Raw genomic sequence first — 27,759 nt, 5'->3', positions numbered from 1 at the left:
TGAGTGAAAGCCTGTAAATACAGAAACAATGGCAGTGAACGCTGGATGCACGAGCAGAGAAACCATCAGTGAAGCAGAGGTTGAATGAGTCCAGTCCAGCACTCCAGCCCATGTTTCCCCCCCCTCGCCCTCTGCTGGGGTGATTACTCTGCTTTACTCCGCTTGGTCCCCCGAGAGGCTCACACACACTCCAAAACACATGCTCACACACACTCAGACCCAGAGTCCCAGTGGTCAGGCATGGAGGTGCTGGTGCTCCCTCTCAGCGGATGAGTTGGAGCAGCGTGGATGGAGCGTTGCGTGGTGCTGGATGGAGAACCTGTGGACTGAGTGCATTAATCTACACTGACTGGAACCTTATCAGACGGTCTGACCATGGAGTTTGGAAGAGTTTGGTCCAGACATCAGAGGACGCTGCTGATCACCATGATGATGTTCAAACTGGGTAAGAGGGCAGCATGTGCTGTTTACTACTGCTGCAGAAACACATCAGCTAGATTCAGGCCAAACATCAGGGGAGGAAACTGTGGGAAGCAACTTTCATTATTCCATCTGCAACCGCTGCTTGTGTGTAAAGTGTGTGCGTGTGCTGCCCTGCTTGTTTACAATCTGTGCACACATCATGAGCATGTATTGATATGTGTTGGTGTGTTGTGTGGCCACTACAGGAGCATACTGTAGAAGTAAATGATCCTTTCTCACTGGATAGTTTTCAAAGAATTAAAAGTTTCCTGTAACAAAAAACAAACACGATGCATCATCCGGTTCTCTGTTTAGATTTGTGTGGTTGTGATGGTAGTGGGTCATGCAATCATTTGATTTAATTTAACCTGTAATTATGAGAACATTACACACCTAAAGTAGAGTGCTGCAAGTTTGTTATTAAATACGAACTAAAACAATGAAACTAAAAATGAAGCTTGCTCTGTTTTGTCATCAGGACAGCTTCAGTAACTTGCAGCTAAATGATGAAATCAGTTGTTTATTTAAAGATTTATTTCTGTGTTGTAATGTGCAGCTTCTTTAGCTCGGCAGGCAAACCACCACACTAAGTGAATCCCATCAGATAATTAAACAGGATCTAAGTAGCAGGTTGGCCTCGCTCATGAGCTGCACCATCAGTCCTGGGGTGTTTGTGTGTGTGTGTGTGTGTGTGTGTGTGTGTGTGTGTCTTGGTCGACCCCTGCACCTTACGAAACCCTGTTGACCCATTTTTCCCGCGACCTTCATTTGTTGGAGCGTCTGAAACTCGTTTAAACGGAGGCAGAGCGGAGGCAGGGATTGGCTGCGGGTGGCATTGTTAAGGATCTCCATGGGAACAAGCTGAGCGTCCGGCTGCACTGCTGCACAGCTTTTTTGTCTCGGCTTTGAATGGAGAGGGGGGTGATGGGTAATAAGAAGGAGCATGGCAAGAGGCCTGGCACTGTGAGCTCTCGAGGATTTAAAGAAAAAGACAGCAGATGGGAAGCGGAGTGCATGTGCTGATGAAGATGATGATGACATTAATGTGACTACTTTCCAACACTTTCTTTTAATGAAAAACAAAAGTCATGACAACCTGACAATTTCAATACACTCAGACTTAAAAGCTTAAACGTGGAACAGGACAGGGATTAAGTTGTAAAAGGGTCCAAAAAATGCAGACTGTTAGCCTCAGGTAAAATCAAGCCAGAATAACAGCAGCTATAGGAAAGAGGAATCCTCCTCTATTGACCTGTGAAGGGCTGCCATGTCCAGATGATGCACACACACAGGAGACGAGTGAACAAGCTTTTAGTGTAAGGCTGGGCCTCGAGGAGGATTTTGAAACAACCAAGAAATACAACAACTATGGTGGTTAAAGGCTCCAGAGTGTATATAAAAGTTAACCCTTGTTCTTGATTATTTTACATTTTAGGTTTCAAAATCACCGGAGAAACCTGCTTATAACTAATGGACTCATTGCTCTTAATACCAGAAAAACAGTCCTGTGCTTTGAGATTAAGTTGGTACGGAAGCCCTGAGAGGCAAGTGAGAAAAAAATCTGTTGTCTCGTGTTGATGACTTACAAACAGAAGAAAAACATCCAGAACAATCTTTCTAAACTCCTCATCTCTTTTTCATTTGGAAAAAAAACTCACTTAGAAAAATGAGCATGAAAAACTTTTTTCACCCTAACCCTATCTGTAGAAACTTTAACATGTTTTACAGGTTAAAAATGGAAGAGAGATTATACTTGAAAACTCTTATTTTCATAAACATAAAAAAACCCAAAAAACATTTCAGACTTAGAAAATGGATCAACAGGATCTTTTTTCACCCAAAGGGCTTCCATAAAGGCGTCTTTATCATGCCTCGTGTTTTACTCCCAAACTAGACAGACACTTGTTCCTGAAAGTGACGCAGCCTGTGCAGCGGCTCACACAGGAGACAAAAGGATGTGCGTCTGTGACTCAGTGTGTAACTGTGACTGATTCAGGGAGGATTTGTGCATTTTTTCGTATAGAGCGGAGCAGCCACCTGCTGTGGAGCCCTCGGAGCACAAAGCTGAGCGCAGGCAGAGCTGCCAGACTCTTGTGGTGATTCAATAAAATTCCTCTGAACTCGACTTGTGCGTTAGCCAGGGGCTTCCCTTTGTGCTGTGATTCATAGCGCTGCTGCTTCCTCTGCCCTGCAGCGAGTCTCTGTAGTGACTGTGTTTCTGTTTGCGTGACTCGGAGTAAACACTTTGTCTCACTCTTCTCCCCGCCCTTTGCACCTGCCAAGAGTGGAGAGAAATCCTGCCTCACTTGTATGAGTCTTTATCTCATTGTGTCATTTGTAAGCGACTCTGGATCGTAAAATACCTCAAAACTTTAGCTACAACTTTTCACAGAGGATGTGATGAAGTGATGTTTGTGTCCCGAAATAAACTCATTTACTCTATCTAAAGAAAGTTTACCCCAAAACTTTGGGAACTTTTCAAATCTACTCTGCATCATAAGCATCATAAGTGAATCCCCTCCCTGCTTCTAACAGAAGGAGGAGTGATATGTTTACTTTAAACCAACCCCCCTGAAGAGACTCTGTGAGGTCTCTGGAGAGCATCCCGGTTTGATCCTGACATCCTTCTACCTGCTAACAGTCATCGTCTCTGCTCAGTGTTACCGTTGGTACCATTCAGTGCCAGGGTGTCCACTCTGTCGGGCCATAACCATGATCTATGAAGCGCTCAGCGATGAGTGGGGGGTGTGCTGTGTGTAGGACGGGCTCTTATCAGCTCCCTGGAATGTGTGAGGGGTTGATTGAGTTTAGATGGAGGGGTGAGGAGTGAAGAGACCCCCACTGACTCTGTCCCCCCTCTTCTTCAGGATCCATGAGACTGCATGTAGTGCTGGTTAACGTGTGCGGCTCTGGGCTCTCTTTCACGTGGGAGGCAAACAAGAACAGAAAGGAGAACAAGTAAAAGATGATCTCAGAACGTGTGAGAGCCAACAGAGGGAGGGATATAAAGACATGATGTAAGATGACACGTCTGAATAAGGAATCACAGCTGAGATAAGGAGGAAGAAACATGCTAAACATTCCACTTTTACCCTCAAGTGTGGGTCATTCAACGCATTCTGAGGCTTGTTTTTTTGAGAAAATAGCGTGTTGTTTATGCCATAACTTCCAAAGCCCCCAGACAAACCAAAGCAGGAAACGGTAACATCAGTTACGGTTCTTTGGATTTGTTTGTCACTGCACTCCAGAGCGTTCCAACTGAGTTACGGTGCTCTGCCTTTGTGTTGCCGCACAGGAGATACGTTGTTTTATCTATGGATTAATATCTGTCATCGAAGCATTTCTCACACTCACACAAGGGCTGCGCACCCACACACACACGCACACACACACGGTCAGCCGGCACTGATAGCCAGGGAAACTACGAGTGCACTCTCACAGACATAGGGCTCAGCACTAACATCATACAATTAAACAGAAAGCCTACCTTTTCTTGTAATCTGATGAAAATCCCTCCTCTGAGAAGTTAAATCCACAATTTAAGTTTCAAGCATCACTCGCCGGCGTTCAACACCTTAAATCCACAACATGAGTCTTCGTCCTATTCTGGCATTTTGCAAACTTAATCCAAAACACGCGTCTTGTGTGCAGAAGTATTGGCTGCAAAACGCTTTCCTCCCACATACAAAACTATTTTGTTGGATCGATGTCATTTCTGTTTGTCATGTAAGGAAATCACGTTGCTCCATATACGATGATAAGCTTGGAACGTTTTTTTTGTTGTTTGTTTTTAAACCTTTATTTATACAGGTAATTTTAATGAGACACAGAGTCTCACTCTCCTGGTATAGAATAATAATATAATTCGTACAATGATTAAACAGTTGTTAAGATTGATACTGATTAATACAATTTTGATCAAGAGTCTGTTTAAAAAACATGATGTGTATAATTATTATTATTATTATTGTTATTATTATTATTATTATTATTGTTATACGAATTAAAAGTTGCACATGAATTGAAAGTCACAAATAGTATATTAAGAACAGGGCATGCAGGCGTTTAACATTAACATTTTACATTAATAAAAATATACACATACAGATGGGTGGCAGTCACCCAGTTACCCTTCACCTAAAGTACACATTCATTTATTCTTATTCACATTATATTTGTTTATATTATGTTGAGCTTAACCGGGCCTTTGTAACTACATTTAATGTAGATGTTATCATTACTATCATATCATGATTTTTTTAATTGATCAGCCACCAAGAGAGAGATCAAATGGAAGTTAAGGCCTTTTGCCTTGGCATGACCCCTTTATATTTGCACACAATGCAAAGGCAGAGAACCTTAACTTCCGAAAAGGGTCAGAGGTCAAGTTTGAGCTCAATATGTTTTTGTAGATAAATAACCTCATTTAAAAAAAAAAAAAAAATTGCCACACTTCCAATAGTCTGCCTTCACTCTAGTGAGTTATGGTCTTTTGCCTTTGTAGGGCAGAATTGTTTTCAAATGTGTAAATTAATGTTAAATTCAGAAGGGCCATGTCTTACAGTTGCTTATGTTAAAAGCATAACTGAAATTTTCCTGCAGCAGGCAGAATTGCACGTAATGTGTTTTACTACGGAGACAGGGACAACAGTGCCCTTCTAATACTTTTTATGTGTGATATGTTGACAACCAATTGAAACTTGCCCTGCCCTGTGGAAGCCTAGAGAAGCAAGAGAGGAAAAAACTATTCTGGTGACACATTTATAAGTCTGATCTGGGATATTTTCTAAAAGCTCGGGTAAGCAACTCATTTTAGGAGGTTTTTTTAGTGTTTTCTTTTAGTATACCAGCAGAACACCAATACATGCTCTGACCAAAAAAAAAAAAAACTGGCAAAAATATGGTATCTCGGGCAGTTGCAGGCCTTAAATAAGGCTGCCCATTTCATTACATTATTGCATGTTCTACCTGTCTGTCTACCAGCATACTGTGAACTCATTGAGCCTTCCATAAGCTAAAGTTGGCAAACTATTAGCACAAGACTACCTGAGAAAGGTACAGTAGTTTGACACGGTTAAACATGACAACGACACTCAAGCCTTCACCATAAATGAGGCAGAACAAGTTCATGTGTTCGGGGGGAGTGGCTTTAGCTTACACTTGCTGGATTCTCCAAAGTGACCTCTGCTAGTCTTAAGAGCAGGCGGAAAAATGTTAAAAGGAAAATCTCTCTCTCTCTCCCTTAAACTTTTTTTTCACGGATCAAAAAAAGTAAAAACTAGGCAGGTTTTATCCAAAGCTAGGGGCATTCGTCATTAAAACCTTTTGGCAGCAAAGCTAAATCTGTGTGCATTCACATGGGAGGCAAACACTTCATATCCAACTGATATTAAATAACTAAAAAAGTATATAACACAGTTTGCACTCTAAATGAGTGAAAGCTTGATTCGTTAAGTGTCATTTTTAATAGGCCAAAAAGGATAAGAAAAAATAATCATTATTAATTCACTGACTCAAGTCTGATTCCACTTCACTGCACCTCATTCTAACAGTGCAAGCATCACCCACTGTACTGAGACTTGTTACCGGCATTCAAATTAAAACAGAGGACAACAAACAAAACAGCACCTCTCAGTATTTCTCAGGTGTGGAGAGCAAAGAGACGGTGGGAGGAGAAGTGAGAGACTGATGTGAGAGGAGGGCAGATAAAGGAAGTGATAGCAGCTGCTTGTCAGAGGAACTGAGGGTGTTAAAGAGGATGCAGTGGGAAATGAAGACTGTAGGTGTTGCAGGGAAGATATAAACACATTGTTACTGGGATGTTATTGTTGATGACTTGCTGGTAGAAGAGTAAAGTGTCTGCCATTTTGATAATATTATCCAAAGTACCAAACAGTGCAATGGTCAGGCCTTGTTGGGAGGATTCACCCTCGCTGGGGCATTAATAACTGATCAGATATCTGGAGCACAAAGTTGAGATTTTAGCGAGAGGTTATCAGTAAAAAAGTTTAAAGCTTCCTGGAGGGGTGGTGGTGGTAATAAAGAGGTCAAAAGGTTTGGGACCAGAACATTAATAACATATTTTCTGGACCAATAGCTGTTCAGCATCTTGCTCGCGTTTGTTGCTCATGTTATTCATTGTATTTGTTCAGGTTTAATGTCACAACCGTTCTACACAGCAATGAGTGACACTTTCATTGACGACACTGACAGCTGCTAGCTTGGCTGTGTAATAAGTTTACTTTTAACACCATCTGCCGTGACCTTAAGTCCAGAGGGGCTTCATCACCAGATTGCTTTCTAAGCACCTCTAAAGGTCAGTGTTAAAGGAAGCCCGCTGTATAACCCCGAGGGTAATACCGCTAAAGCTCAGAGGGGAAAGACAGTGAGCTATAATTCTCAACACTACAGCTTATAAAGTTGCTCATTCACAGTTGTGTATCTCTGTTTTAGGCTTGTGATGACCTTATGACTTAAAAGGTTCATTCTCTGTGGGCTTCCAAGCTGAATCCTAAAGGCAACTGGACTTGATTGAAGTTCTTGAAGACGTTTCACCCTCTCATCCGAAAGGCTTCTTGAGTTCTAACTGACTGGTGGACAGAGCTAGAAATATAAGCCTCTGTAGGTCATTAGTATGCTAATAGATGTGTAATCAGGGTGAGTCGTTAGCCTGAGCTGACGACTTAGTATCACTGCGAGTCGTTAGTACCCTCTGGTGTTGATGGGTCGTTAGGCTCACATGATCCTGAGTGTGAGTGTGATCTTAGCTGTTTGGGCAGAGAATTCAACACTGCATTGTAAGTGGGTGATGAGTGGTGTCAGAGGCCAGCACCTCTGTTAAGGGATGGTTTTTCCAGCTTAACATAGCTGGCTTCTTCACCTCTTTCAAACCAGCGGTCTCCTCTGGCCAGGATGTGAACCTTGCTGTCTTCAAAGGAGTGTCCTTTGTCCTTTGGATGTAGGTGGACAGCTGAGTCCTGACCTGAGGAACTGGCTCTCCTATTGTCCAGTTGCCTTTTGGATTAAGCTTAGAATGACCATGACCTGGATGGCCGAGAACCTTCACAGACATGTTCTCTGTGGGCTCATCTACTGACATAGACTGTATAAAAAGATGGAAGACATGACAGCTCCCTTAAAGTGAAGCCCAACATCTCTATCTACCCCTGCTGACTGGCTGCAGTATAGGTCATAAGGCCTGCCTCCTCAATGTTTCTTGAATATGGTTTCTGTCTCTAGTTCTGAGGGTCAAGGAGCTCTACTGAGCTATAAACTCCTGCAGAAACTATGCCGTGGGAGAGAAAAGTGGCTTCAAAATATTTTAGCCGACAAGTCACAAAGGTGCTAGCTATATAAGTGATACTGCACTAACTACTATACATGTATTCATGAGGTAATGTTTATGCCACAAAACCATGATGGCTGATTTGACCTTTGGCCTTTAAAATTACAATTACTGCAATCTGCCTTTGCATTGCCTGAAATCGTTCTAATAGCAATGCTAAAAGGGCAATAACTACATTTTTGGGGCCAATGGTCAAATTAGCCTAAAACTGTTGGATAGTAAAGCTACTTTTGTTTTTTGTTGATTGTGGCGCCCCCTGTGGACAAAACCATACCTCTTATCTCTTTGCTGATTTTATCCTGTAAATGCTTAATTGGTGATTTTAACAAAAAATCGCACCCTACTTTCTCAGTCATATGTGTCACTCACTATGTTTGGCCCAAGAAAATGTGGCATTGTGGAGTTAATCGCTTTATCTGACACCTACCCCCCCGCCAGGGGTTTCAGGCATTACAAATCACTATATAGAAATAATCAGTCTTGTCTTTTGTGGGTCATAAAGACAAATCAGAATTAATTTCAGTCTGTTTTATAACCAGTTAAAAAATCCTCATAGGAGCTTTAAGATGCAAAAAACCCAACCAAAATGTAGAGGATAATGGCACTGATGTAAACACAGGATAATGTTACTGCTTAGGAGCAGGAAAGCTAATGCGGACTAGCTAAACACGTCTGGCAGTCAGCAAATACGTGGTGTTTGAGAGGTATTTGATAACATGTTTGCTCGTTTCTTAATGCTTATTGTTTTTACTAACCTTCGAGTCTGTTCTTTTAAATACCAGGTGTACCTCCCTCTTTCCCCTATATTAGTCTGTCTCAACCAGCCAGGATATATGGATAGTGACCTAGCTGGTCGATGTGCCATTGAGTTAGATTCTTTTAGATTCTGCATTTCTTATACTTTTTTTTGTCTAAAAGAAAGCACAATTGAACTCTGTAACTTTTCTGAGAAGATAAAACTGATTTCAGGAATTCATATACAACTTAAAATTTGAATTGAATATGGTGCTTGTAGGATATGTCAAATTGTATGTGTACCTAACACAAGAATTTGATATAGACAAAGAAGGTGAATATGCAGTGTTTAAAACGCTGGGTAATTAGAACTGAATTGTATTTAACTGCAGTTTTGTCTCCCTCTCCAGGCCTTCTGTGCACCGCAGCAGCAGACATGTGTTTATCCTCTCCCTGCAACAATGGAGCTACATGTCTGGACCACATGGGTGACTATGTGTGCCTGTGCCCCAAAGGACCTGTGTGGTACATGGGAAAGAACTGCGATGAGCTATACGATGCCTGTGTCTTTGGACCTTGCAAAAACTGCACAAGCAAGCTAGGGACCGACGAGTTCACCTGCCACTGCCCGGACGGCTTCACAGGACTAAACTGCACCGAGGATGTAGATGAATGTCAGAGCAACCCCTGCACAGGCCTCCGCTCCCTCTGTGTCAACAGAGTCAATGAATATTCCTGTCACTGCCCTTTAGGGTTGGGAGGGGAGGACTGCCAGGATAATGTGACTGTTTGTTCAGAGGACACGTGTCAGAACGGGGGCACCTGTACGGACATCCCTGACCTCGGGTACAGGTGCCTGTGTCCTGCAGGGTACCAGGGGACGAACTGTGAGGAGGACATCGATGAATGCCAGTCTGAGCCCTGTCAGAACGGAGCCATCTGTAAAGACGGGGTGAACGCCTACCAGTGTTTCTGTGTGCCTGGATTTCAGGGCTACCACTGTGACCTGGACATCAACGAGTGTGCCTCCCGACCCTGTCAGAACAATGGCACATGTCTGGATGAGGTGGATCACTACAGGTGTGACTGCGCTCCAGGCTTCAAAGGTAAGACATGTTATAAAGTAGTCCAGAGTTGTTTTGTATATTTTTAATCATTAGATAATCTTGGCTAATGGGCTGACATTTGAAAGGAATACATTTGACATCTTATTCTCTTATGGGTAGAGTGCAAAGGCATTTAGAGTTTATTCTGCAATACAGAGTCTACTTTGGTATGTTGTATGATGTTATTTCTTGGAGTATCTTCTTATCCCTAAAATCTACACAATCTAAAGTTTATGCAAGGTTTGTTATGCTCTAATTTGAGATTATTTTAGACAGGATTGTGGGTAATCATAGTATCATAAATGTCTTTATGTGGCCATTGGGTTGGCCATGATCTCTGCGCGTCATGGTGTCTTGAGGGCAACAGGATTAATACTTAATGCAGCGGGGGGTCCGTAGCTCTGTCTATTGGTTCAGATTGTTTAAACTGTGAGTTAAGGGCGTTTGGAGAATCAGACGTGGGGCACAACGAGAGAGACAAGAGACCCTAGCCCTTTTTACACTGCGGCTCTGCCACAGCACCGTAATAAAGCTCCACCGTTATGCCGCCTTTGCCGTTTAACATTGAACCCAGCAACGCAGGCATGAAGCTGCCAGTGTGTGTTTTTAAATAGCATTCCAGAGTTGCGGAAGCAAAAAATGTGCAAGGTGGAAATGAAGAGTTTGTGTGCTTCACATACAGGCACAGGGCGCTGTTCCGCCCTGCTGGCTTTACTGTTTACACTGACGCCGCATCGTATCTGTTGCGCCTCTGTTAATACCGCCAATGCCACTTCAGGGGCGGAACGACTTCGCCCCACCATTCTGTCACCGTGCGTTTCTCACAGAAGACGAAACTCAATAGAGGCATAATAATCCCGCCTTGAACTGGCAGTGTGTAAGGGGACACTGCTTGGGGTGTAAATTTTGAATTTCCCCTCTGGGGATCAATAAAGTACCATCCTAAAGTACAGGTGCAGGCCACAGCAACGGCAAACCCCGCCCTGTGACAGCATTCAGGGATTTCACATTTGAATAATTTCCAGAATATTATTAAAAAAATAAAAACTTAATCTTTAAAAAGGTTTACTTTAAGTTTGAGATCATTAGGTGAGTACAGATAGTATATTGCTCTATTTGTACCTCTTTACACCATCACCTGTATGTAAAGAGGTTGCACGGCTGTGTTTAATTAGCATTAGTCTGTGTTGCTGCTGTCCATTTACAGCTGAGCTCTTGGCAGACGCAGTGTTATGGGTTACATCTGTACGTGTGGTAAGATAATTAGCTGTGTGGCCAATCTAACACCTTGGCCCGCTGCCACCCTTCCTCTGTCTCCTGCAGGGATTAACTGCGAGGTGGAGATCGATGAGTGTGAGGTGCAGCCCTGCCAGAACGGTGCCACCTGCAGAGACCACGTTGCGGCTTACACCTGCGAGTGCATGGCCGGCTTCCAGGGCCGAGACTGTGAGGTCAACATTGATGAATGTGCCAGCATGCCCTGTCTGAACGAGGGCAAGTGCATAGACATGGTCAACAGGTAGGATTACACACACACACACACACACACACACACACACACACACACACACACTCCAGCAATTACCCTAGGTTTTGATGTTCACGGATTAGGCCATTTACAACAACAGTAAATTAAGTAACATTGTCGTATCTGAGAATGTGCTAGACCCTATAATTTCATCTTTGTTACACACATGTTGTGTTGAGTTTTAAAGCCACTGGAAACCCAAATCCACAATATTTTTTTAACTATGTAATACAGATTCTTATGAACATGTAAACATCTAACAAGTAGACTTTCAATCCAAATATTGGCATTTAAGTTTCTGTAAAGTCTCCTGACATTGGGCTGCAGCAGTTCAGTGCTGTAAGGACAAATAGGAGGATCTCAGCTAACTTTAACGTTGATGATATGGGTTGCTAAGCGTTTGGCACCATTCAGTGACCAAGTACAATTAACATATTTCAGACAGCATGGACTCAGCTTTGATTTCATATGCATTTTAACTATTTGAAAGCACGTTTCCTTTCAGCTTAAAAGCTTAATCTATTGTTCATTTAGCCTGACAATGTAAAGAGTAACACTATATTTAATATGATTTAGCAACTATGCTTACAAAGAATGTGTCAATCAAACAAAAAATATGTTGCAAGACACAGAATTTGGTGTTTTTGCAATCTCCAAAAAATACAAACGCACCAAGCACGGACTATTGATATTTTTAAAATAATAATATCTTTAGAGTTACACAGATTGCATGAAAAAATTTGTCTGCATGTGTGATGATAATTAGATAAGATAAGATAAATTGTTTCCACAACAGGGACATTTTCAGTGTTCAGTGTTAACAGCATCAAATAAGAAGGAAACCCTCTGCCACTACTAAATCAAACTAAATCAAAATGAAGCTTTACAAAATGAAAAAGCCAAAATCATACATTCTAAAAGTTTAGCCACTAAAATGAAACTAAATATCTGATATTTAACCGAACTCTTCCTCAACATGAACTTCTTCATCATTGTATAATCAAGGTTATATCCACACAGGAGTTGGGCCAGTGGTTGTTACAGATGATCCTCTTATCATAAGTGCACATATCTCTCTGTGTTCATATTCTCTCTCATGCTGTGCCTGTTATGACCGTTGTGTCATCCAGCAGAGTGTTGGTCAGCATGAGGCTGCAGGGCACACATTAAAGTTGAGCAGGGATACAAATTAATCCACTTACTGTGAGTCATGGTGACGAGTCATGAGATGGCTGCAGGCAGCTTGAATGCATGGCAGTGAAACCGGCTGCCACAGTAAGGACTGAGGACTAGGAGGGACGACAAATGTTGCATTTTACATATGACTAGTGAAAAGGCAATTCATATAAAAATGGTCCATACATCAGTGAGTCATGGTGCAGGATTAGACAGAAGATGACGCCATCTACACACATGTGACTGAGTGATGGGTTTAAGTGCTCCATCAGAAGGTCAACAATGAGCAAGTCTTTTCTTTTTCTGTGTGAATCAGCTGGAAGGATTGTTTGTATTTGTTGTGGTTTATAACATTATTCTGTTGATTTTTTTTAACAGTCAGTGCCACAACATCCCATTTGAGTCTCTTTGAATTTGTTTTCATCATCTTTGACAGCCAGAACTCGAAGATAATGTTGTCTTATTGTTTTGTCTGGATTAGAAGTAACACTTTAAAACATCAAAGATAAAAACAATATGAAAAACAAGCAAACAAACAAACAAACGAACAGTCAAGATAGCAGTATACCTCCTGTGTTTAGAGGCTTTAAAGAAATGTTAAAGCTGTTGGTGTGTGGTTGTCTGGTTTGAGAAAAGAGGATGTTACCTTAATGAGAAGGTCTATCTCTGCAGGGATTCTTTCTGTAATGTTGTCAGACACTTAGAATAACAATCCAGTTTTTCAGACAAACCAGTTTTAAAGTCGAGCTGAAACGGCATTTCGAGAGTATCTAGCTTCTGTATCGTGACGTATTTCCGAGTGAAACAGGACGTGCAGGCGGGACATATCATTAGAGGGATTTGATTTGATCGTTGAGAAGTGGGCGTAGACAGACGTTCTCCACAGCGCAGTAGCTAGCTAACTGACCGAGTGTATTTGGTGCTCTGTGGCTAAATGTTGCAGATTGATTGGTTGAAATTGTTTGGTGCTAACTTACGTAAGCACGCGTGAAATTTAGTTTTACCGGAAGAAAAAATGATCAGATTTTGATATAAGAATATGAAGAAATTGATTTTCTGTTTTTTTTTTTTGGCCTATATCGTCAAATAAATGCACAATATTACCGGGGATGTGATCTAAAAGGATTAAAATGAAATTTTTCATTTCACCTCGACTTTAATGTTTAACACATTTAATTATCCACCTTTTCTTCTGGACAATCACATTTATTTTTCTGTGCCCTTTTCTAGCTACGTGTGTGACTGTGAGGGGACGGGCTTCATAGGAGACCACTGTGAGGAGGATATCCCCGAATGTGCCTCTGACCCCTGCCAGCACGGAGCCACATGTGACGAGGGGATCAATGAGTACACGTGCCTCTGTTGGCCAGGTACACCACAACTCTGAGAACACACTCAACACCTGTTATTAACCAGCTCACAAACATCACCTTAACCGGCTGCCCAGGATCATAACTCCTCAAATAGATGACACAATCACAGTGAGAACAGCTTTAAGACATTCAGTCACAAAGGGCTCTGCTTTAACATGACACTGAAGTAAAAGTGAACACTCAAATAGCTCGCGTTCCAGGCTGGAGGTTTCCCACCCATAAATCAAACCCAACAAAGGAGTAGGATGATGTGATCTTTGGGTTTAGAGGGCAAGAGTGGGCTGAAGAGAAGCTAGCTGTGCTTCATTCACTATCTGTGAGATGTAAAACCAGCAGCAGGGCCTTATCCAAGTCCTTCAAGGCTGTTATGAATTATGAAGAGTGATGCATGAGCACATTGTGACAGAGACAGATGCAGACATCAGCAGTCTTCATGGGGTTTTTGCTCACATAATCATGTGTGTGTGTTCAGTCTGTGTGCTCTAAAAGTACATCGTGCAGATTTCACAGGTGGATTTAAAAACTTAAAGGACACGTTAACTTGTTTTAAGTATGTCTAAAAACATTACTCACATATCATATGTGTTGTTTGCTATAAGCCACTGTATAGCTTCTGTCGCTGTAAGCAGTTGAAATTAAGCTAACATGTGACCTTTTTAATGTCCTTGTTAGTTTTATCGACTTTTGTCAATTGGTAAAAGTCACAAGATGACAACACAAGCTAAGTTGCATCTTAGTGACATTGTAATCTTAGCTGCCTCTAACTAAATATAACATTTCATTTTTTAAGCTGCAATTATATCATGTATGAATGTCAGTCTTATAGAAGCCCTGAAAGGAAAGAAAAAAGGTTCAGGTGATTCATGTTGAAGTCTGATTTAGTTTTTCTTTTAGTTTAGTTTAGATTTGAGTTTTTCTGACTTCAGAAATCAACAGAGAAAAACAAAGTCCACCAACTTTCTAAGTTCATTTGTTTTTTTAATCTGTGAAGACGGTTGGGAAACAAAGTTTTATGGTTCTACAAAAGGTTTGTCATAAAATGTTTCTAGACTACCTTTTTACCCCGTCTGTTGCTGTTTCTGTGATTGTTATTGTAATCATCCTTTTGCCACAAGAGGCTAAAGTGCACCATGCCGAAAAAAATACAATACAATTTTGCATGCCAATAATGTTAGACAACTTATTAACAGACAGTACGTAAGTAGCTACCTTGTGTTCCTGAGCAGAGAAATTGAAACTCTAGAAGGAAACATAGAACATGAGGTATTGATGCACTTGTGCACAACTCTTTAGTGGACATGAGCAGAAAAAGAAATGTTGGTCAGCAAGCAAAACTATGAAGCATAGTAATGTTTGTGATCATCGTAAACTTTGATGTGATCAAGGAAAACATTTGCTAAGCACAAGACACACCCAGCAGGTTTTCCATCAACTCCATGTTATGTGTCCACTTAGGGCCTCCTCATTAGCATTACAACAACAAACACAATTTCTCCACCTTGCAATTTTTGTCTCCTGTTATAAAAGACAAAAAAGTAACTTGATGATTGTTGCAAACCTTTTTTCCAGACTGGTTTCACTAAACCTTTTTATGTCCTGTGTTCTCAAGTCATGAACACAGTAGAGAATCCAAGCTGCATCAGGCTTGATTCACCAGGGTTGATTTTCTCACCTGCCTCTCAGGGCTCCTTTGAAATTTACCTCAAAGTTAAAAAAACATTTAAAGAAAACCTGTTGCAGGTAGATTTGTTACTGGGCTGATTTTGGAAGAGTTGCAAAGGTGATTTAAAATCCCAGGATGTAATGAATAAATGTTTGAAATTGTGCTTAATGTCTTCCAAGCAACCTAATATGTGTTAGGAAGTTAGGATCACTACAAAGACAAACGTGTGTGTGTGTGTGTGCAGGTTACGAGGGAGAGAACTGCCAGGTGGATATAGATGAGTGTGAGCAGCATCCCTGTGAGAACGGTGGTGAATGTTTCCAGCGCTCAGATATCCTGAACTATTTGATGCTGCCTGAACTCGGCAAAGCCAATTTCAGCTACGAGGATGCTGCGGGCTTCATCTGTCACTGTCTGCCAGGATTCACTGGTAAGCTTTATGGTATGTTACCTCATAGTGACGTGATTAGAACATGTATATGAAACTCATTATATGTTCTGTTTGCAGGAGACAACTGCTCGGTCAACGTGGACGAGTGTGCGTCTGCTCCGTGTCAGCATGGTGGAAGCTGTCAGGATCTGATTAATTCTTATCAATGTGTGTGTCCAGACGGCTTCACAGGTAGGAAGAGCCTCTTATCTGCTCTTTATCTCCTAACACAACACTCAGCTGCTCTTCCTCCAGAGACACCCTGCGGGGTTGTGTCTCATCCCTCTTCCTGCTCACCCTCACTGACCGCAGAAGTCAGTACGAGGGCAGCTTCTTCCTAAACTGCACATGAATGTTCATGCATGAGGTGCTAGAAAAAAGGTTCACAAAATTACACATTAATTCTCGACATTTAGACTTAATTTTCAAAATATATTCCCTTTTATTCCTTATGTCTGGACCTAATACTTTCCTGGAATAAGAGGTTAGATAATATTCATCATTTTTGTTGGAATTTAATGTCATTGTATTGTTTTCAACTCACTACAAAAAATTGTCCCTGTGGGCAAAGACAGATCTGACATTACCTTAACTTACCAGTAGAAGCCTGTGAAGAGAGATAAACTCTACAGCAGGTCTCCAATTCTCCTCGGCCAAACAATAAAGGGTTAATCCTCCTCCTGCTGATCATTCCTCATGGCCAGCCAAGGTATTAATTCCTCATTAGAGGAGATTTGTCACTGCATCACTCAAAACAGGAGGAAACACACCAAAAGCTGCCCTTGAAACACACAAGCTGGACTTAGAAGTGAGGAATTCAGCCAAAAGCGCTCATCGAGTGAACAAGAGGCTAATTTGCTAAAGCTAGGCCTATTATGGCCACAAAATGTTGCTGCACAGCAGAGCAGAGGATAGGAGGGGATGAGAGGGCATATGGTATGGAGGAGCATAGCAGAAAACAACAAAGCCAATAAAAGGTGCCATATGTCAGGCGTCCACGTTGGGCATTAAACGGGGGTCTCCTAAGAAATTTATCCGGGGGAGGGGGGATTACAGCAAAGCTTCTTAGGGGCCTAATTAAAGCCTGATGAAAAAAAAACAGGACATAAAACACAGTGAGTAAAACAAAGGATTTCCCCAAACTATCTGCACTTCATTCATTCATTCATTCTGGTTTGCTATAATGAACATGTCACTCTGGTGGAATAGAAAGCAAGACAAGGAAAACTACATACAGGTCAAAATATGATCCTATTATCTTCACATGGCACGTGTGAAAGACGTTGACTTTCCACGTGTGCAGGTGGTCGTTAGTGTAACTGGAGGTTAAGCCAGGAGAGATGAACCCCCGTCATTGCACTTAATCAGGCCGTGCTCACGGAGTTAGGAGCTAGAGTTTGACGGTGTTTTCAAAGGCTGATGCAGGACATTTTGGGATTATAAATGCCTAGGCGATAGGTCTGTTAGTTTGGTCATATATCATTGACAGATCTGAGAGTCAAAAACACATTTCAAAAATGACCCAAAAGTCTTTCTTGGGAAGTGTTTACAAGCTTGGTCTTTTGGGTCTGTGACAAGCCAAAAAAAGGTTTGACAGGTGACTTTTTTTGTGGGTGTTGGAAAACTTCCTCGCGCACCACATAGATTCTGAAGTTACTGTGTGAGGAGTGCATGGAGAAATGAAGACAACGTGAATGCTGGAGGTACTTATCTAACATGGGGTGGTGCACTTCAGCCTCTTGTGGCCAAAATAATTATTACAATGACTAAAACTTTTACTTAATATACATTTTCAGCCCTACATATGGGTCTGTATGTGACTGAATGAATGAGTGAGTGAGTGAGTGAGTGGCTGAGTGAGCGAGAGTGAGTGGAAAAATGTAACTGAGAAAAAATATCCATGAAATCTGGCAGAACTTTACAGTAAATACAGTGATTTATATACACATAGCTATATACATTTTCAACTGGCATGTGGAACTCGCATTTGCTGACTGACTGACTCATCTCATAATTAAATGGCGGTTAAAAAAAAAGTCCTATATTTTCAGACTGACTTACTTTGTTTTGTCTTGCTGTGTCAGCCATGTTGTTCTTTTGTTACCTACTGTGTTCTTGCTTGCTTGGCAAAGCAAACATCAGTTTACAAAACTGATGTTTTAAAAGGTGCTATATAAATAATGTTGGTATTATTATTATTATCGTTATTATTATTATTATTATTATCGAAATTATTGTTACTATTATTATTATTATCGTTATTGTTTTTATTATTAGTAGTAGTATTATTAGTATTATTATTATCACAATTATTGTTACTAGTATCATTATTATTATTAATATTATTATAAAGTTTGAAATCAACATTTTGTTTTTCGAACTCAAATTACATATTTTTTCACAACCCTCTACTTATCACTAATACTGGAGCATACTGTGACATATTGTTACATTTTCAAAGCCAGTAAATGTACTGACATATAATCTGACACAGACGGATAAACAGATGTGCAAACTTTACTACAAGATCAACATGAGCTCCAGATATCAGTGGAGTCGTGCTCAGGCCTGAACCTGCAGCACCTCCTGCAGGTTCACTGCAGCAGCTCCTGCCGCTAGTGGGCATCCACAGGCCACATGGAGCAGGGAGGGGACTGCAGCACTGCATTCCTCTTGTCAAACACTGACAGGAGCCAGCTGGAGGCTGGAGGCTTACTGCTCTGCTCGGGCTGGGCTGCAGACAGGAGAGGAGCAGAGGGGTGTGAGAGTGGGAGGGAGGCATTCTGGGAGGGATACAGGAGGGTGGAAAAGAGGGAGGAAGAGAGAAGGTGGGCAGGGCTGCCTTGTAATCACTCCTGTCTGTCGGCCTGGTACAGAGTGGAGGAGTGGAGTCACTTCTGCTGTGTAGGCTAAAGAGAGACAGAAAGAGAGGGGGGGACCTAGTTGTGTCATCCGGCAGCGTGAGGAGTTTGTTGGCGGTTCACTTTGTGGATCATGAGGGGAAACATATTGATGCTGCTGCTGTGGTTCTGCTGCTGTGGGCCCTGGTGGCTGACAGGTACGGTACGGTTCAGCACTTTAATGCTACATTAACTAAAAGTTGCTTTCTTGTGTATGAGTGTTGAATCTTGGCACGGAGAGGACGAACAGCTTCAGTGTTCCTTAGGTGTGAAGTATTTTAAAGGACTTTGTTAATGCAAGTTGACTGCTGCTGCCAGAGCTTACTGACGGCTGAAACCAGGCGGACAGACAGTAATTCTGACACAGTGTTTGTGGCACTGGTCTGTCTGACAACCAATCTTTCAATGTCAAGCTAATACAATCAGAAGAACGGAAACTGGTTTTAATTTTGTTAAGGAAATTAGTTTGAAGCTAATTGACCTCTAATTTATGGCTATTTTCTTGCAGTCATTTCCTCATCTGCAAATAACACTAATGGAAACATGCACGCTTTGCCTGTTCATCTACATGTGTGCAGGCTTAGCTTTGTGTCCTAGTGCAGTCCACTTGTCTTCTGACTGATTAACCAGATGTATGTGATTAAATTATGTCATTTATTGTGATCTATGTGATGGATGTGCTTTGGCTGCCAAGAAGTGTCTTCATTAGGTAGTACTAAACACGAGTGTCTCTCCACACAGGCATACACTGTGAGGTGGACATCAATGAATGTGACAGCAATCCCTGCAAGAATGGCGCCACGTGTGAAGACGCTGCCAACCTCTATAGGTGTCACTGCCCTGCGCCTGAGCCCGACCATGAGCCCTGGGGTGGGCCAAACTGTGACGTGCGCCTGGTCGGCTGCCAACAGCACCAGTGTCAACACGGGGCAGGCTGTGTCCCTGTGCTGACCGACAACGGAAGCCACAACTACACCTGCCTGTGTCCGCCCGGCTGGACAGGAGATCGCTGCAACACTTCCACCACCTTTTCTTTCAACTCTGAGGGCTACGTCCACATTCAGCTGCCTGTCTCCAAAAACAAGACGAAGCGATCTACAAGCGACTACAATCATGGACTCCACATGCAGCTCCGTTTCAAGAGCACTTTGCCCGACATGGTGCTGTACTACCGGGGCACCATGGAGCGCTTTGTCTCCCTGGAGCTTGTTGGAGGCTCCCTTCAGGCCAGGGTGAAGTCAGTGAAGGTACTGCAGGCCATTCTTCCTGGTTCAGTCAACGACGGGGAATGGCGCCAGGTCACTGTGACCATGGACGAGAGGCTGGTTCTGATTGTAAAAGGACCCGGCTGTGAAAAAGGATGTCAGGTGAAGAATGAGGGCCACAACCATCTGATCTTCCTCCAGCCTAGCTCCTTTCAACACCTGTACATTGGAGGGGCACCGCTGGAATATTTAGCTCAAACATACAGCAGTCGAGGGTTCATCGGCTGCATGGAAGACCTTCAAGTTGAACATAAACCACTTCTGCCTCAGGATCTCATCAGAGAGGAGAACCAGGGTTTGGAAATGGGATGCATTAAAAAGGACTGGTGTCAACAGGACCCATGCATGAAACGTGGTCAGTGTGTGGACATGTGGGTTCGTGCCAGCTGTCAGTGTCATCGGCCATTCTACGGGGAAAGCTGTGAGAGAGGTAAGAGTACTTTAAGTCTAACGTGCCGGAATTTTCTCTACTATTACAGAGAAAATGCTTCTTAAGGACCCCTGAATAGATTACTTTAAACTATCAGAGCTTCGCAAAGCAGGAGTTTCCAAGACAATGTCTCTGTGTACGTGGGAGTCTTACCCTACCAATGAAAGATTTTTGTATTGATTTCCAAATCATTGTAATGCTCCTGCTTTTGGTTGAGGCTCTGACAAATCAAAATGCATGGATGAAAATTAAACTCCCTCCTAATCACCCTCTCAGACTTTGTCTTTAGATGTTTCAATGGAGCTTCTTCATGTCCTTCAATATATGATAGAGTTAGCTCTTTCTGCTGTTCCTACCATGCAGATTCTTTGTGTAAAACTGGAGGGACCCTTTAAATAATACATTTTTGTTGAAGCATTTGCGTTGGAGTAAGATTCTGACAACTTTTTGCCTTCCACCCTCACCTCAGAGTTTCCATCCTGGACCTTCGGCCATGAGAATACTTCCAGCTACGCCAAGTTTAACATTTCGGAAACCCATGGAGACAACTTCACCATCTCCTTTCTAATGCGCTCCCTGAAACACAACGGCCTGCTCCTGCAGCTACATCGAGAAGGAAAGCCCCACCTGACCATCTATCTGAAGGAGGGCACTGTCGCTATTTACAGCCCTCACACCACACTGCTGTCAGAGGCCCAGTTTGTCACTGACGGGATCAATAATTTGGTGACTGTAAAGGTACGCTATGGCCACGTCGTCTTCCCCAAAGCTGGGAATCACCGTGCCTTAGGGAACGTGAGTGTGGAGGCAGGGGATGAGGTGTATGTTGGAGGGCTCCCTGCAGGTGAGAGCATGAACGCCTGGGGTGGAAACTTCAAGGGCTGCCTACAGGACATTCGGCTGGACCACAAGCATTTGACCATTGGTGATCATCCTGGGGGGGTGGAGGTTTACCAGGAGAGCATCAATGAGACTGTGCTGTCAGGATGCCAGAGTGATGATACATGCAAGGTAAAAAAATCAATCTATAGTCTGCTGTATGATCATTGCTTAAACTACAGAGAAGAGAAAAACTAGAGAAGCAGGGTTTCTGCAGGAGATTTATGAAAGCCTTTATAAATTACCATTAAGATCTATTTCAATCACTTATTTAATCAATTAAATAATAATTTATTAATAATGATCTAATCAATTATTTAACCAGTCTTGGACTCACTGAATATGTTTTAACATTTTACTTCTAGATGTTGAGAAGACGCCAGGTTAGGTCACACAGCACACCAAGACATCATATTTTAAGGCCTTAAATTTGAATGATTTGATTTTAGTCCCGCAGAAACCCTGACAAAGCCAGACCATCCCATGCACCCAACAGAACCTCCAGTTTGGTCCAAATGATGGGCTTCAGTACAGCTATAATAAAAAAGCCAGTGATAAATACTGCTTTGCTTGTGTGTGGCTCTAACACTGAACAAATGCTAATTGTGTTAGCGCTCTGCGGTGCTGTCTGACAGCCAGGCTGCACTGTGCTACTTCAACCCTATTATCATTGATCTGGCTGTGAGTCCCTGATCTGTAAGTTACTGCTCAATCCAATCTGCAGCTTTTACCTGTGCGGTCACGTCAGGTAAGAGATTTTACATGCTGTCTTCTAATCCTCCCATCTGTGTTTGTCTGCACAGGATGAGCCCTGCTTCAATGGTGGACAGTGTCAGGTCACCTGGAATGACTTCAAGTGTAACTGTTCCATGAAGTACTCCGGCCGGCTGTGTGAGACCCGTTTGTGGTGTGTGGACAGGCCTTGTGACGGAGTGCGCTGTGTGGACGTAGAGGATGGTTACGAGTGTGAGTAATCCTTCAGCGGGATGATCACTCTTTTCCTCGAGGCAGGGGACGTCAAGTCGGGTCTAGTCAATATTTATTTATTAATATTTATATAAACTGTTATTTGTTTCATTCTTAATTTCATAATTAGACTTACAGCATGTAAAGTTTCTTATGAACGCGTTATGGTGAGATAATAAGGACATCCTGCCAGCTTTATACTTTGACCGAACGTCAGAGGAAAAACTAGTGCAAGAGAGAAAAGAAGGAGCATGAGCTGAAGAGTCAGACTGCAGGACGAGCTGAAGGGAAGAAAATCAAATGTGATTCTGACAACACAAGGTGTGAAAAAGAGGCTACCAGTAATCTCAGTTGTTCACATAAATAAAATCAAGGTAAGACAATACAAGACAATACAATGATCATGGTCTTTCACCTTATGTGTGACTGCAGTGGAATTTAAACTCCTAACTAGAGCCCAATGATATTTTTAAGACAGACAAATCCAGCCATTACAGAAATTGCAGTCAATATATTGATTTTTTGAGCTAGGATGAAAAAAGACCTTTTGTATATCAACTGTGCTTAGACTTTGCACCAATATCACAGTGCAAAAGGGAGGCTTCCCAATACAATTAAAGCAGACCATCGTGTGTGCGGCTGTGATTCTCTGCTACATGCAGACAGAGCTGAGAGCATTGTTAACTATGATGAGAACATTTTTTAAATCACCCCAAGCATTTTTATTGTCGTACATGTTTTGTAAAATAAAGTTACAACATGTGCATATCAGAATATACACAAATACAATGTACCTGTATCTGTGCTGGGCCCATATCGACCCATAATATTGACAAAACAATATATTTGTCCATTGCAGCAAATGGCAACATTTACTCTCTAGTGCAAGTCCCAAAATACCTGATACACCAACTCCCACAATGCAACTTGATAGTTCTTTCATTAGAAACGTGCATGGGAAACACCCATATCTTACAAACTTCATGCCACCAGGGTGTAGTTGACACCCTGACATCATTAGGCAAAGCCATAGCCAAAGTACTAACCATGCCCCTCTTACACAGCCTGTTTAATGTGGGAATGTTGCTTTATTCTGCTTTGTAATTCTATATAGAAAGGTAAGAACAGTTCGGTTCAGTAGTTAGAGAGCTAGGTTCACGTCTGGAGCCAGAAAGACTGGACAGGGAGGTGAGGTTTCTGTGTGTGACCCAGCAGGCTAACCGATGTATCCCATTTTAAGTGACTCTGAGCTGACCTTACGCTGTAGCCTTCATAAGTGGCCTATGCTACGCTGTGCTGAGCCTTTCTACTTGTGCTGTGGTGTGTTTTGCATTGCTCAGAGTAAAGGCCAGTCAGCGGCTGGGTTTCTATGCCACTGTGTTCATTTATTTTTTCTGTTTTCTTCTTGTACTTCAAAAAATGGCCACTAAAACAGAGCCAACATGTTGGAGTTGGAGGAATTAAAGAAATAGATTTGAAGTTTTAAATCACCCTTCTAAGCCTTCAGCAAAGTAATGTCCTCTACACCCTAACCTACGTCATATTTTTATGTGCACCTCTCCACAATAATTTAACTACAGGTTGTGTCATTGTGGTCGACAAGAGCTGTGATTGGTCTGCTATGCATTACGCACCAGAATAAACAATGAAAATCTACCTAATGCTAGTTTGTAGGTAGCAGTGGTATCCTGTTGGCTTTCACATGAAGCTAAAGCTTTGTCTCAATGTCTAAAGGCATGTGACTGCATACTTTGTGTGTTGCAAGTAAAACTTACAGCAAGGCACAAAACAAGAGTTAAACAACAGTAAAAGTAACTCTTCTAACAATATTTGCTGTAACTCCCATACTCTGCTACTTTAGTTTAAGATGCAACAAGAACAAGCTGAGCACAAGTTTAGACACCCACCGCCAACCAGTGTTCTGGTGGTGTAACTGTTGAATGACAAACACACCAGTGAACAACTTTAAATACTCACAGTGGCATCATCCACAGGATTCAGGCTCTGCTTGGAGTCAAGTACAAATCAGGCTTAAGAAGAAGAAGAAGTTATCAGCTAACTGAAAATGTCTGTGAACAGAGGATGAGACATTCCTCCCTATAACAGGGACAGCAAACAACCTAACTTAAACTTTAGGAATGCTGGCATGCTGTGTAAAATCACTCATTAATCAGGGTTGTGTGTTTCAGTGCAAAACAGAGAAAGGAGACACAATGAAGTGCCCTCTTGAAGGTGTTATTGTATAAAGGCTTAGTGAACTCAGGTACATGTATGGGATATTTGTGATGCCTTCATTTGATCACTGTAAACAGCAGAGTTATGGCTCAGATGACTGCTATCCTCTGTCTCTTTCCTTGTGTTGTCGGTGTCAAGAAGATCCCTGCCTCACTGGGTGTGGCTTCCACATGTGGGTTTATCATGAATATTCTGCTGACATTTTTTAACCTTGACTAACACATTACCAGATGTGACAGCCAACTTAAACTTAAGGTGCAAAATAAACTGCAAACAAAAGGCAAGATGAAGACACGTGGATGCAATTCAAGCTGTCTCATTCATCTTATGTGCTGAATAAATAAACAATACATCTGGTGCTACTTTTACAAATATATAAAAGTAGCATGTTTCTTGTTTCCAGTAACTCTGTAAACTCACATGATCTTCTTCTCACACAGGTTTAACTGAGGCCAGTTTCCAGGACAATGCTCTCCAGTATGTTGCCAACAGCTCCTTGCTGAGCCCAGTAGCCAGCATCAGCCTGGAAATACGGACACGGGACACGGATGGGATTTTATTGCGGGCCGAAAGCAGAGCTGAAGTGTTTTGCATGGGTCTGTTTAACTCCTCTCTGCTGGTCAAACTGGACAGCGGGGCCAATTCAGAGCTTCTGGCCTTCACGAGTGACAGGGCCATCGCAGACGGAGCGTGGCACCAAATCCAGCTGACTATGGTCGATCCCACCCAGTTAGCATCCCGCTGGCTCCTCACTGTGGACGGGCAGAGAGTTGGAGGCAGCTTGAGCGTTGGCGGCAACCTTAACTTTCTTAATGATACTACGATCTGGCTGGCTGAGAAATACTCTGGATGTTTGGGGGAGGTGAGAGTGGGCGAAGTCTACCTGCCACTCATCGATGTACCAGACCCCCCTCAGATGAGCAGGTTCTCCAGACTGGGTGGGCACAAGCCAATAATAGGATGCCACAGTGAACCGATTTGCGATTCCCAGCCGTGCCTCAACTCTGGTGTGTGTCAAGACCAGTTCAATGAGTTTAACTGCAGCTGCAGCGCAGGATGGGAGGGGAAACTGTGTGAGACGGAGATAGATGAGTGTTCTTCAGGTCCCTGCGCCTACGGTACGTGTACAGACCTTCTGGCAGACTACCAGTGTGACTGCCTACCTGGATACACAGGTAAAGACTGTCGGGACGAGGTGGATAACTGCTTGGAGTACATCTGTGTGAATGGAGGAACCTGCATGGAAACGGTGGGAGGCAACACATGTTCATGTCCTCCTGGCTACGTTGGCAAGCGCTGCCAGTAAGTACACACCTGTCTTTCTCTATAGCACCTTTTAAGCTGTTAAGAAAGAGCTCATATTGCCATTGCATGGAGGACACAGAATTTACCATATTTAAAGGGCAGCCATTTTCCTCTGACATCACTCCCGGGGGAGAAGCCCAAATGCTACTATAATGTCACACTTCTATGTTCCAGGTCATTTACTTCCTTCTGCTGGATTTCAGTGTTCTTCCTGCAACTACTTTACACAAATGTTACCATTAAATTGAACTGTCAAGGTGCCTGTGCAATGGAATTTTTGTGATTGGACAGTTTAGCCGAGAAAAAGGAGGAACTAGGAAACATGGGAGGAACTCAGGGTCTTGATTGCAGCTTTTTATTTCAGCGTTTGGACATTTTGTTGTATTGTAGCATGCAAAACGATGTGTAAAACAGCCGCCCAGATTTCTTATCTTCCTTGGTAGTTAGACAGTATTAAATACATGCAGGCAACAGTGGAAAAAGTAGTTCCTGGGACTAAATGTTCTGGGTACTTTGGGAGTAAATGTGGCTTAGTTGTATGAGTTGTACTATGACGGTAACTTATCTACATAAAAATCCAATACATTACATTGTGATGAGATTGTATGTGTGTTTAACAGGTGGCGTTTCCCTCCAGCGGCATGCGATGCAAACACAGACTGTCTTCATGGAGGAGTTTGTATAGGAGGGGATTTTGGAGGAAACTGCACCTGCAAGCCAGGATACATCGGTGCCAGGTGAGGGCAGCGCACTGCACATTCCTCACAACACACATGCGGCTCAGGAAAAACTTTGTCTGAACTTTATCCAAGTGTAAAGGTCAGGAGAGTGTATGTGTGCAGCTCTGTCAGTCAGCGTTGTGCTAAAACCCTGCTGATGTGTTTCAGGTGTGAGACCGAAATAGACGAGTGTGAGTCCAGCCCATGTCTGAACGGTGCCACCTGTCTGGACAGACTCAACCACTTCCAGTGTGTGTGTGTGCCGGGCTATAGCGGCAAACTGTGTGAGAGAAACGTAAGTGACAGAGAGGTTTTTTATTTATCCTGGCTTTGAGTTTGTTCACCTTCACAAAAAATGTGCTCGATTTGTAACCCTCACCCGAACCTGAATCTGAGTTATGGCTTTAAAATCAACGGCTTGGGTTTGGGTTCAGGTCAAACCCAAGGTCAGCAATCTTGATGAAATTATGATGCAAGCTTGTGTTCAGGCATGTCTTCATGATGACAATTAAAAGGTTATGGTTGGGTCTTAAGGCGAGTTCTAATTGTTGGTGTCAAACTATTGCCAAATTTAACTGAGAATCATCTTTTGTTTTCAACTGTGTCCTGAAAAGCTAAGGTCAGGTTCATGACCACATCCTGTTCTGTCCTCTTTCAGAAAGGGCAGCAGAGGGAGCGAGTCCCCTGGCTGGCGGTGACCATCCCCCTGACCACGCTGTGTGTGTTGCTGGCTATCCTGGTGGTGTTTTTCCTCATCATGACAGCACGGAAGAAGCGTCAGTCAGAGGGCACGTACAGCCCCAGCTCACAGGAGGTGGCTGGTGCCAGGCTGGAGATGGGCAGTGTCCTCAAAGTGCCGCCAGAGGAGAGGCTGATCTGAGGCCCTCAGCCCTGCTGTTATGTAAGGGTGGAGTGAACATATGCTCTGCAAAGGGTGGAGAGAACATATGCTCTGCAGGGTGACACTGCTGGGCCAGCATGCCCGACAAGGAAGTGATGGAGGACAAATCAATGACTAATCGTCCACCTGGGGAAACTACTGATGCTGAGGCCTCTAAGATGGACAGGTAAAGACCAGCGGCTGAGAAAGACGCTCTCCTGAATACTCAGACTGTCCTGTTGGGGAGTGTGAGGTCAAAGGACACTTGGACCCTGGACGCCCCCTTGAAAAGCTGAGTCTTGAGGACTAACTCAAGATAGAATCACATTGAGGAGCACATGTACAAATGAAAACCCCCCGGA

The 27,759-nt window shown here is 42.8% G+C and overlaps 1 protein-coding gene across 1 annotated transcript; it reads left to right on the top strand.

Moving 5' to 3' along the window:
- Positions 1-375: 375 nt before the first annotated feature.
- LOC138610616 (protein crumbs homolog 1-like) lies at positions 376-27,448 on the top strand. The gene is made up of 13 exons (XM_069683406.1): positions 376-445; positions 8,953-9,648; positions 10,972-11,167; positions 13,583-13,722; positions 15,633-15,818; positions 15,897-16,010; positions 19,460-20,413; positions 20,883-21,424; positions 22,096-22,258; positions 24,934-25,795; positions 26,419-26,535; positions 26,686-26,812; positions 27,176-27,448. The coding sequence occupies exons 1-13, from the start codon at positions 376-378 to the stop codon at positions 27,395-27,397; spliced, it is 4,389 nt and encodes a 1,462-aa protein (XP_069539507.1). The 3' UTR covers positions 27,398-27,448.
- Positions 27,449-27,759: the final 311 nt, after the last annotated feature.

The sequence above is a fragment of the Semicossyphus pulcher genome, unplaced genomic scaffold (assembly GCF_022749685.1).
Source record: "Semicossyphus pulcher isolate SPU_LCO1_2020_fin unplaced genomic scaffold, fSemPul1.0.p SCAF_6, whole genome shotgun sequence".
Classification (NCBI taxonomy): Eukaryota; Metazoa; Chordata; class Actinopteri; order Labriformes; family Labridae; genus Semicossyphus; species Semicossyphus pulcher.
The sequence above is the reverse complement of the archived record's forward strand: the minus strand, read 5'-3'. Positions and strand labels throughout refer to the sequence as shown.